We start from the raw sequence: 12,552 nt of genomic DNA on the forward strand, positions 1-12,552 counted from the left end.
CCATTTACTGTGACTTACTGTTGCTTGTGGTTTGCTTTTTTTTTTTTATAAAAAAGTCTAGATATTTTGCAGTTTTCTACTTTAGAAGGAGTTGGGCTATCTTATATATATAAAAATAGTTTTTACTTCCTTACAAAGTATTTTATCAAGTATTACGAAGACATACATAAAATATTGTGACTTTTCATTAGAACTGTTAGAATTATTTTGTCCTAGGTTTCCCAGAGTGGAAACCTACCATTTTTCAGAGCATGCTGTGAAAATTCTATTTTCTAAGGCTATTCAGAGAAGAGGTGATTTAAACTTGGTACATTTGAGCGTGGGCTGTTATTGTGTGAAATAGGATTTTAACATTAAGTAGGAAATTCATGTTTAAAGAGATCGGTTTGCATTAGGTTATGATACCCTTATTACTGATGATACTTATTTTGTTTGTGTATCTAATATTTGTTTCAGCATCTGAAACTTGGAGAGGATTTGAGTAAATCTAAAGAAATAAATCTTTCTCAATGGTGCCTTGGGCATTGAATCAAATTGATACTTAACTTTTTCTCAGGTAGTAGAATATAAGCTTTTTTTCCAATTATGTCCCTCTTATTCTTCTACATCCTTTTTTTCCCTGACTACAATTTCTTTTTATCAGTGATAGAGTAGCATGTATTCACTCCTGAAGTGAGTGTTCCCAGTGCTAATTTTATGTACTATTCTGGGATTCTTCAGAGAGTTTTGCCTATCTGCACATTGTAAGCAAAGACTGGTAAATCACAGAGTCACAGAATGGTTTGGGTTGGAAAGGTCCATCAACTAGTTTCAACCCCCCTGCCATAGGCAGGGATGCCTCACACTAGACCACGTCACCCAAGGTTCTGTCCATCCTGGCCTTGAACACTGCCAGGGATGGAGCATTCACAACCTCCCTGGGCAGCCCATTCCAGTGCCTCACCACCCTCACAGTAAGGAACTTCTTCCTCATATCCAATCTAAACTTCCCCTGTTTAAGTTTGAACCCATTACCCCTTGTCCTATCACTGTAGTCCCTAATGAAGAGTCCCTCCCCAGCATCCTTATAGGCCCCCTTCTGATAAGGCTGCTATGATACTTAAGTAGGTTCATTTTCAGGTTTTTTATCTTGATTTTCACTGTATTTTAATATTTTCAATTTTTATTATTTATTATTTTTTAATTCTAAACTATACCAAAACCCCTAAAAATCATCCAGATTTTTTTATAAACATTGTTAGCCTTGCTGCAGCTCCAGATGTGTATTTCTGTTCCTTTATCTTTGGTTAAGGATGTAGCACTATAAGGCCAGAGCAAATCCTAGTCATTGAAAGAGTCACTTTCCTTTTCCCCGACACAAAGTAAAGAGGTCCTTTTCTTATGTTTCAGAAAGATATTTTAATTAGAAATACCTGAGATAAAAATACCCTGGCATAAAATCCTACCCTAGAAATGGCTGTCAGTTTGCCTTTGACTGTTTCTAGTAGTTCCTCGTTTCGTATTCTTCAGTTCATTCCAGTAAGATTTTTCTTCTGAGTGGTGGCAGCTACCATGGGTAAAAGGTCTCCTCACACAGGAAGAGTCTTCCCAGGCAACCAACCCCAACCCCTTGGGTAGCCTTGAAAATGAAACCTCATCAGTGTCCTGGGTTCAGCAGTAGCAGTCATTTTTCTCCTTCTCAGTAGCTGGTGCAGCGCTGTGTTTTGACTTTCGGCCTGGGAACAGAGCTGATAACACAAATGTTTTAGTCTGACCAAGGACTTTCTGAGCCTCATGCTTTGCCAGGGAGGAGGGAAAGCCAGGAGGAAGCAGAGACAGGACACCTGACCCAAACTAGCCAAAGAGGTATTACAGACCACAGCACGTCATGGCCAGGATGTAACGGAGAGTTACCTGGAAGGGGGAGTTCACTGCAGGGTTGGACGAGGTATCGGTCGGTGCTCGGTCAGGTGGTGTCGGGCAAGTTATCAGTCGGCTGGTGTTGAGGTGTTGTATTCTCTTTCCTTGTTATTTCCCTTATCATTATTATTATTGGCGGTAGCAGTAGTGGTTTGTGTTATACCTTAGTTACTAAACTGTTCTTGTCTCAGCCTGTGGGAGTTGCGTTCTTTTCAGTTCTCTTCTCCAACCCTCCAGGTGTAGGGGGAAGGCAAGAAGGGGGCGGGGGGGGAGTGAGAGAGCGACTGCGTGATTTATGGCTGACTTTGTTTAAACCACAACAATCAGTAGCTTCAAAGGTTCAGAGGAACCTGTTTTTCCTCAGGTCCTGCCTGTCTGTGCTCTCATTGACCTCTTCAAAGAATTGTGAAGATTTAGGGAACTGCTTTCTTCCCTTTCACTGAAACCAGGTGGCTTGACCCCATCAACTTTGTATACAAGTGTTCTAATAGTCTGATGAGAGTGGAGGTGGATTCTCCAGTGGCGGACATTGATAAGATCACACCCAAAGTCACTTTACCTGAGATTTCTGCTTGAAAAGCACAGACCTCATTTAAAAAGGAATTACAGCTTACAGGTTGGATGGTCTGTTAAACACATACATGTGAAGATTTCTGGTGAAATAAATGAAATTGTAGAAATTACAGAAGAAAGAAGTCACATTCAAAACACTGACAGCATGGGTAATCAGTCCTTTTTCCTTCAGTTAAGTGGTGATATAGCACTAGTAACTTAGATTGTCTAAGAGGACAGCTCTGTTCCTATCAGCATACGTATACAGAGTGTTTATCGGTTTAAAATGGTTGGTTGGTTTTGCTTAATAAAAGAGCTAACAGACCTAGAGAGTGCATGAAGGAGTCTGACTATTGCAAACTAAAAGATTGCAATGCATTTGGAGAGAGCATCCTGGGTTATGGTCTCAGGACTTATACAGAACTGCTCTTGGGAGCACTCTCCTTACCATACACAGAGTGGAGAATATGTGAATTTGAACATCCTCAAATTTGTAGCTTCTGGATCTTAACAGGATCTACATGAGAACTGAGTGTTTCATCTCTCAAAACGTGCATGGAAGAAATACTTTAAAACATTTAAGCTGTAGGTTCTGGGGAGCTGAAGGTTAAAGAGAAGTTTGAGGCACTTCAAGGATGTGAAAGGAGCTGGTTTGGATCTCAGTTTTAGATGCCTGAAGGCTTCTTTGGGACAAGGGTCTCCAAAAAATAAAAAAAAAAAGCTAGTATGTACTTTGCAGAAATAGTTCACCTGTAGTATTAGAAGATAATTCTGATACAGGTGAACGCAAATAAGAGAACATAATCCAGAAAATATTTTTTCTTTATTATAGATACATTATGCTTTTTTACTCTGTTTTCCAACCATTCCACTTGAACCATTTGCACTGTATTGACCCACTCTGAGCTTTCAGGGAGGCTGTTAAAATCTGTAACATGAACCCACAAAAATGTCAGATATTAACAGGTGTTCTCTGCCCTGCTGGTGCTGAACGTTAATGCACCTCAGGCATCAAGAAACTGAGAAAACTAATTTGTAATTGTTGCCCTTCCCGTTCTCTCATGTGGTGGTAAGCATGCTGGAATGTCTTTCCTCTAGCTGTTCAGCTTTGTACAGGAATATGCATCACCCTCATCTTCACAATAGCAGGATCCCACCCAGTAGCATACTGATCAATGTGACTAACATCTATCTCCTGTGGTTCATTGTTTCTCTTATCCTGTCCCCAGAAGCAAGATTTAGCTATATGATGTTCAGTGTGTCACTGTAGTGTGCAGGGATAGGTGTTTAACTGTACTTTTTGCTCTGAGTTCATATTAATGAAGGCAAGTCAAACTGATGAACTTCCACCTAAAATGGAAGATGAGGTTTGTGTAAACTTCAGATTCTGGGAAAGGCTGTTCCCCAAAACAGGACTCTCCCTCCTCCTCAAGAAAAGCTTTCCCTTACTGTAAGCTGATATTAATGCCTAAAAAGTAGTCACCATCAAAAGTCCTGTCCTTCTTTCAGGCCATGCAGCACCCCTCCGGGGTGAAAACTCCCACCTGGAATCCACACTCACCCTCACTGCTGGGTAGGAGAACACAAGGAGAAGTATATTTAATGTGCTTGACCTGACGAAACATAACTGAATATATCCTCATTTGTACGTTTTACTTAAATCAGGTGTACCAGTGAAGTTTAGCTCAATACCATTACAGAGTTTAATTACCAGAAATAATGAATTAACAAACTGACACTGAACTTTGTGTGGCTATGATATTGTACCAGAGTAGTTGTTACTGGACTGCTGTTATTTTGGAGCTGCCTTATGCTGTCCCTTCTAGCCCAAGCTAGCTAAACTTTACATAGGTTGCAAGTAAAAAAAAAAATAATAATTGCCTTCTGTTGTAATTAATATTGAGTCAAATATTTTTAAGCCCCCTATTTCCTTTGGCACTTCCTATAATAAGAAATTTTTATTGTGACTGCAAAATGTTTGGTTTCTATTTAACTAAAAATTCTGGCTCCCAAAATTTAGAGAGAAAAAACTGTTTCCGTGCAGCATTTTTTTGCCTACTCTGTTCTATGAAAAGAGTATATCAAAAGTCATCCACTGGATTAAATATTTTTTTTATTTTCTGGTTCCTGAGCACTCCTTGGTTCAGAGGCAGCTACAATGGATGATAATTGCCCACTGCACCCTCAGTAGAAGATTCAGGCATTAGATGAGCTGAACTACCTTCTGAAGTTACCTGTGTGTCTCTAGCTTAGGCAGACAGAGCATTTGTCTGAGCCCTTCAGTTAGGACCCCAGGAGAAATCTGCATTAAAGTCTTCATTAACTTGTCACAGAAAAGCATGCTTTTAAAGAGAGTGGGATGCTCAATGAAGGAAAAAGTGCTTACTGTAACTTATTTATAAAAAATCATAACCCATTGCTTCCTTCGCAAACATGCTCAAATATTTTTCTCACAGGTTGAGGGAGTGTTAAATACACTGAATATTATGATCCTATCAAAATAATACTCTTAATAATGTTGTATAGTCAATGTATTTTTCCTGCCATTTTTGCATTTCATCTATAGGTATTTATGAAACCATTTATATAAAAAATAGGAAATCATTGTTTTTATTATCATTCATCAGTATTCTATATAGATCCCACCGAAGCACTGTGGTTTGGACACCACAGTTTATCAATGAATAAGCCAAGTTCTTAAATGAATAATGGATTTTTTTTTTACCCTTGCAATGTACATGTTGTTTTTCACAAATGACAATTCTCATCAGTAGGCTGCATGTTTTACCTAATATGGGGCAGACGTAGTATGTATATGCTGACACAAATTACTTCTACAAGTTGATAATATGCTTTGATTTATCTCTCTTCTAAGCTGTGGTGTTCTGTTTTTCCCTTAGGGATATGATGATGGATATGGGGGTGAATATGATGAGCCAAGCTATGAGGCATATGATAACAGTTATGCCACCCAAACACAAAGGTAAGTATTTGTACTTATACATGAATTTTTTAAAGTACATTTTCTTTCCTGAGCATTTCATGTAAATTTCTAGTTTTATTTTCCACAATAAATTCTATAAAATCTCAGTACTTTAAAAATCTGTCAAAAGTAATATGCACAATTATTCAGATGAATCAAAAATACAAATAGCTATGCTTTTAAATTTGTACACATGAAGTGTATTTTTTCTAAAGCAGGTCATTACATCATTTCCTTATCTGATGTCATTCTGAACTTGTTTGTGCAATTTTTTTGCTTTCACTAGTGTGAAGTTGTCGAGGCCATTTAATATTTATGGCTTTTACAATGTTTTGGGCAAAACCAGAATGAAATAAAAAAACCCAAATAATTATGATGGTAAATACCTGCCAGCAGTTGTCATTCACCATCAAGGCAAACTATAGAAGAGAACTGCATGACTAAAGGCTGAGAGTAGCTGTTTTCAGCCACTTACTTTCTCAGCAATTCTCAGGATTGATAAGTTTGGAAATTTATGCCCTTATTCTGTGCGATAACAGGGAAAATTGCATTCATATCTCTTATGATCTGTGTCACTAAAATGAGGCAACAAAAATGATTGGTTTTTATCTACTTGTACACCACACTCATACATTAATTCGACAGTTGGTCCATGTTTATGAATATGGATTGACATCTTTTTCACAGTTAAACTGAAGGATAAAAGGGTACTCCAGCCAATTATTCAGAAAATGCTCTTATGGGTTGCAAGAGTACATGTGAGGTTGTGGAGGGGCAAATGAAATTTTAACAAGGCACAGATTTTAACTGAGTTAGTGTGATTCTCACAGGGCAAGGAAGCAATGGAGGGTTCTGCGCTTCAAAGACCAGAAGACGTTAGCTTGCTTTTTGTTTAACTATCTTCTCTGTTGAATGCTGTACTGATGAAAATGCCTGTCAGAATTGCGATCAGCTCCTGAACTGCTGTAGTGAGCGGTATTTGAGCTGAAAAAAAAAAAAACCTTCGTTAAGTATTTTTATAACCAGTGAAGTATATTTAAAAGTATTTGTCTCACCTAAATATGAACACTATCAAGTGTACTCTAACAACACTTTTAAGTAATTATACATTACTAGCTGAACCCATCATGACATGTGTAGGTAGATATTCTTGTTGTCAAATGTACTCCAACTTTTTTGAAAAGAATTCATCTCATCTTTTGCTACAGTCATGAATTGTCACAGGAGATATCGCCTCCAGTGTAAAAATAATAATTAGTTGGAAATCTCTTTCCTATGACATTGCTTTATATCATCTGAATTAACCTGTAATTTCTTTGCAAGTTGGTGTCCCAGGCAACTAAATGACAAATATATCAAGTTTGAGTGTATCGTAATCCAGGTAGAACTGGCAGTGATAATCTGACTCAAAAAAAAAAAAAACTGTCACATAATTTTGCAAATTAAACAGCTGTTAAGTTTAGTAATCAGATATATTTTCTACTAACATCCACAATATCTAATCTTTTTTAAATCCATAACTAAAAGATTCCCTTTTGTAATATATGGCACGACACAGTCATCCATGTTGAGTGATGCTGAATGCCGCAAGTAGACTATAGATTTTGAAGAGGGCACTTTTGGAACAACACACTTCTCATTTCAAAGATTTAAAGAACAAATGGACCCTTAGATATGCAACTTGGATTTCTGTTCCTTATTGGCCATTTAGCTTCACAGAAGTGCCTCTCTACTGAGCCAAAATAATACAAAAAATGAAATTGCATGACCAAAATATTTGGCGCATCAAGAAGGTGCATACATCTAGAGCATCTCAGATCTTAGTTATTAGTATACTCCAGTCATATGAGTAAGACGAGCGTGTGCACACCCAGCAAAGATGATTAGTATTGCTTCAGAGTACTTACTCATCTTACCCAGTGTGTGATTTACAGGTAAAAAAAAATAACAAAAACTTGCAGGCTATGTCTGTGCTCAGTGGGAAAAATAGCATTACTGCCCTCTGCAGGGATTGACTGAAATGCTAAAGCAGTTGAGAAAAAAATTGTAGCTAGTGGTTCAATACAGAGCGGCAAGATTTCTGTTCACATGAAGAGCAGAGTTTCCACTAACTTTTCATGGCTTGTAAAGAAATAAATTTGGAAATCCTTATAGAAGTTAAACTGCTGTCTGACTGTTTCACCATCCATGTTGAGCAAACCTTGCTTTCTTCATTGCTTCAAATAGAAAACTGTTGGGGTGAGGGCACAGAAAGATGGGATGGGATGGAATGGCATGGGTGGCCTGAATGCAAGCTGAATTCAAGGCACTTTGGAGCAGAGCACATAGTAAGTTGTGCCTTGTTCTCCTGTTCACCCAATGGACAGAGTGAAGATGATAGCATTTGGGCAGCCTGCCACCACTACCTCTGTTTACCTATACCTTAGTCTTCCAGGCGTAATATCTACTTCACATTTCCTAGAGCCTAGAGGCTTTCTGCCCATATATGTTCCTTCTCAGGGCCCTAAGTCCTTCATTGTCCAAGAAGTCTGATTTAAACTTTCGTATTATTTAGTCTCTGCCAACAGCAGAGAAAATAAGCATGCTATTGACATACACCCCTGTGCTAAAACATAACATTATGATTTAGTAGAAGTAGCACAAAAAATATCAAGCCCCAAGACCATCCAGATGCAAGTAGAGACAAATGCACTACTTTCATGCACAATTATCTAAAAATGTGTACTAAAAGTCAGGGACAGTGTTGCAGGCCCAGAAATAAATGTTGTATAGGTCCTTCTTTAATAGACTCGACCACTGCCATCCTTGCAAACAGACAGCTCTGTCTTTCATGGCAGCAGTCTGATTTTTAGGCTGAAAATAGGGGCGTGGAGTCATTTGTGGAAGAGACCATGACAGAGTCTTGGGATCACACTGGAATGAAACCCACGATAAGTCTGCATGGCTGAATGAACTCAGAGGCACCTCAAGAGCACTTCAAAATGGACACAATAAGCAACCTGAAGAAAGAGAACATCAGGACCCTCACTATGGTAAGTGCCACCTGTACCTTATTATGTTTGGGGAGACTTAGGAAGGAGAAAAGTATGGGCTATGACAAATGCATTCTATATTGATGAGGTCCATCTTGCTTTAACTAACAGAAGTTGTATCCTAAAGCCACCTTTTTTCTTCCTCATCTTCCTATCCTAGAACATAGGATAGAACCTGAAGACAAAGATTTAAACAGATAACTGTCTACCATCCCCAACTGTGTCTATAACCATTTTTTACAAGATTCTATGAAAAAATGCAGGGTTAGCAAGGACATTAGGAATTTTAGAAATTTGCTTATTTTAGAAATTTACTAATTTTAGAAATTTGTTCATACTGATCTCAAAATACAGTTTTTAAAGTAATTTGAATGAAAGCTTTGCCCAATGCCAAAGAGAACAAGGAAACACCATTTCAGTGGGTGAGGGAAGACATCAGATCTGACATACTTCCTATGGGCAATGTTGCACTCACATTTCTCAATGAAAACTCTTTTTCCTCTCCCTTCCTCTCCCTTCCATACAGGGCAGTAATGGCTTTCAGTGATAAGTCCATCTGCCATCCCAGACACACCAAGAGATACTTAGCAGTTGTAAAATTTATATACTACTTGCTGGGCACTTGGAAATCAGGCAAAGAACACTTGAATCTGTTCTGCCAGCTAGATTTACCTCCTGAAACTCTAGTCTGACAGCTTTGTTTAAAAATGCAGATCCTAGACACGCTATTCAGAAGTAAAAATCCCCTTCTGAACTTGATTTCCATCGCTGTTCCTCACCATTAGTGTTCACAGCTGTCAATGGTGAGGTGCAGGAGGGAGGTAAGGGAAAGAATTCACCTGATGTTTTTGAACAGGAGCATCACATCTCAGCAACCAGTTAACATCTACTTATAACTTCCACTCGCTTTTTTTCCACTTGGTACTTAAAAACTTTTAAGAAGTATATTCTGGTTGATAACAGAATTATCATTAAACAAAATTACTATTACTGCACAGTTGTTTATCTAGACTCAGCCCTCACCTGGGAGCTATTCTATCAGATGCTGTCCAATTCCCATTGCTAAGGTAAATGTCATTCCTATGCTGGCCTATAAATTTTGCTACTTGTCCATTTTTTGATGATTCTTAGCAGTTCAAGCACACTGATACTCTCAAGGGCTTCTTACCTGCAAACCATTTTGGAACGTGTGGTGGCAACCATTCTTCCTTTCCATTCCCACTCAGATATTCATTTCAAGAAATAGATGTTATTTTTACGAGGCAACAAGCAAGTTCGTAAAACTCAAAAATGGTAGAAATACCAATTTCCAGGTCACTGTAGCACAGAAGATGTAGGAGAATCCTATTAGTTTTCCAAATGTAATACACTTTTTGATTTTCTTAGCAGGAACTTCTAAGTCCGTTGAACCACCACCACTGTCCAGGATTCATGGACTGAGAACACTAGATCACCAGGAGAAAAAGATGAAAAGTTTTGTAAGAGAATCTGCAAGATCTGCCTCTTTGGTTACTCAGGGGTTGGTAGGGGATTAGACCGTACCGCATGCAAATTGTGGACAAACTCCTCAGCCAAGACCAACAGAATAATTTTGTGGAAGTGATTCAGTTGCTGGTGAATCAGCTGAAAATTATGATGGCCAGAAGAGCCATCTTTAGCTCTGCTGTCACAGAATCACAGAATCATCTCCCCTGACTTCTGTGTCTCTGCCAGCACCTGCAGTTTCATTTTGAAGGTACCGTGTCTCACATCCAAGAAATACTAAGGAAATCTGGGGATGACTGCCCTGTCACAGGACAAACCAGGAACAGTATGTTCTGTTTAATTCACTCATGCATAACCTGTCCAACCATATGTATTATAAGCAATGGTGCCAAACAGGGAAAAGCAAAAGAAAGTCAATGATTGTCTGTTAAAGCTTAAAATTTTGGTTTGATATAATTTCCTTGTTCCATACTACCTGGCAGAAACACTCAGTTCTGGTTTTTGTGAACAGGTAGTTGGTATATTGGCAATGGCTTTCAGGGCTCTGGTTGGTTCACTTGTTCTGTCTTTTTTCAGTCTGGCTTTTGTTAAAAACATGGTTCAGCTGCAAAATGAGTTGCTGAGTGGGTGCTTACTAAAGAAAGGGAAGTCTGTGACTCCCATCATAGGCTGGAAATAGACTTGCAAATATCAGAAAACCTGTAACATACTGACAAGATGAATAAATAATTCAGTGATAAAAGATAGATGAAAATAGTGCAAAATATTACTGTTACATATGCCATCCCACAGCGCCACAGGCCTTCTCATTACATATTGTTATCTATGCTGTGACTGCAAGATGACATAGGTATAGAGCATTTCTCTTGCCTGCATGGACTCAGCCTCACTAATGGAAGTAATCCAATTTTAGTGTCTTGAAGCAATTCTTGGCAAGATATTTACTCTTAATCTTACAAATATTTTGTGTAATGCTATAAGCAACAGTCCTCTGGACACACATTCCATGCTGATATGCAGATCGCTTTAGGACGATGACTTCTTTCTAGTTTGTCAAACACACTGCAAACCCATCCTGCATCTGCTAAGCAAACAAGCAAGCTTCTGTTTCTAATGCAGAAATACATTTTATAGGTCATGTCATCTCTTCCACTTTAAGTAGTTAATGGTAGTACAGAACCTAAATGGCATTAATATGTCTGAAATAAAGTTTTTAAATGATCTGAAGACTTACACACATTGTGCTAAGTAACTGCCAAAATGAAATTATCTTGCAGGACTGAAGAAGAGAGAAAGGAAAGATGCAGTGTCAGAGAATTTCAAGTTGACTGGCATGGCTTTCATCTAACTGGATTATCTTTAATTCAGAAGATACAATTACCTGTGGTTTTTTTCCTATAGCTAGGCTGCCATATGCAAAGCTGCATTTGGGCTCCTGTTTCTCAATGCTAGGAACGAGAATATAATGAGAAAAACAAGTTTCAGGGTATATATGCTGCCTAGGTTCACATTCCTGCTATGGCAGATAGTTGCCATGACTGTATCAATGTAGTAGTATCAGTATGTTCATAGCAGCACCTATCAATTCAACCTGTAATAGGCTCTCAAATTCTGATTCACATTCTTGTAATGACTCAGCCCATTGAAAATTTCAAGAGCATGTTCAACCATTGAGATTGAATGTACAGCAAGTTACTGCCTTTGAAATAAACTTTTCTCTGGTTATTCTTGTTTATTCTTAAGTTCATGCTATCCACTGTACAGCTTGTGTTTATGGCTCCTTTTTCTTCAGTGTGGGTTCCTAGTACAGGGCATTTAGGGATCATTTATTTCTAATCTGATACACAGATATATAACATGGACAACAGTTCAGCACATGTCACTTATGTGGCTGTGGTGGGTTGACCCTGGCTGGACACCAGGTGCCCACCAAAGCCACTTTATCATTGCCCTCCTCAGCTGAACAGGGGAGAGAAAATATAATGAAAGGCTCGTGGGTTGAGATAAGGACAGGGAGAGATCAGTCAACAATTATTGTCATGGGCAAAACAGACTTGACTTGGGGAAATTAATTTATTACCAATCAAATCAGAGTAGGATAATGAGAAATAAAAACAAACCTTAAAAATATTTTCACCCAACCCTTCCTTTCTTCCCGGGCTTTTTTTTACTCCTGATTTTTCTCTGCCTCTTCCTCCTCTCCCAGCAGTGCAGGAATGAGGGTTGTGGTCACTTCATCACATGTTGTCTCTGCCACTCCTTCCTGCTCACACTCTTCCCCACTAACTTTTCTAATCCAAGTCTTTCCCATGGGGTTCCTGCTCCGGTGTAGATCCCCCACGGGGTCACAGGTCCTGCCAGCAAACCTGCTCCAGTGCTGGCTTCCCACAGGGTAACAGCCTCCTTTGAGCATCCCCCTGCTCTGGTGTGGGGTCCTCCACAGGCTGCAGGTGGAGATCTGCTCCACCATGGGACCTCCATAGGCTGCAGGGGCACAGCTGCCTCACCATGGGCTTCACCATGGGCTACAGGGGAATCTCTTCTCTGGCACCTGGAGCACCTCTTGCCCATCCCTCTGCACTGACCTTGGTGTCTGCATGG

The 12,552-nt window shown here is 39.1% G+C and overlaps 1 protein-coding gene across 8 annotated transcripts in view; it reads left to right on the forward strand.

The window, feature by feature from the left end:
• Positions 1–12,552, forward strand: part of KHDRBS2 (KH RNA binding domain containing, signal transduction associated 2) — a 372,973-nt gene that overhangs the window by 300,631 nt on the left and 59,790 nt on the right. For 4 of the 8 annotated variants that reach the window (XR_010613228.1, XR_010613227.1, XR_010613229.1 and 1 more), the window contains exon 7: positions 5,352–5,434. Coding sequence is in view for 2 of the 8 variants with exons in the window: in XM_065681469.1 (XP_065537541.1) it covers positions 5,352–5,434 (83 nt within the window). In the remaining 6 variants the exon portion in view is untranslated. The other 4 variants (XR_010613232.1, XR_010613230.1, XR_010613231.1 and 1 more) reach the window with 4 other exon arrangements.

This window comes from Lathamus discolor, chromosome 5 (assembly GCF_037157495.1).
Source record: "Lathamus discolor isolate bLatDis1 chromosome 5, bLatDis1.hap1, whole genome shotgun sequence".
Taxonomy (NCBI): domain Eukaryota; kingdom Metazoa; phylum Chordata; class Aves; order Psittaciformes; family Psittacidae; genus Lathamus; species Lathamus discolor.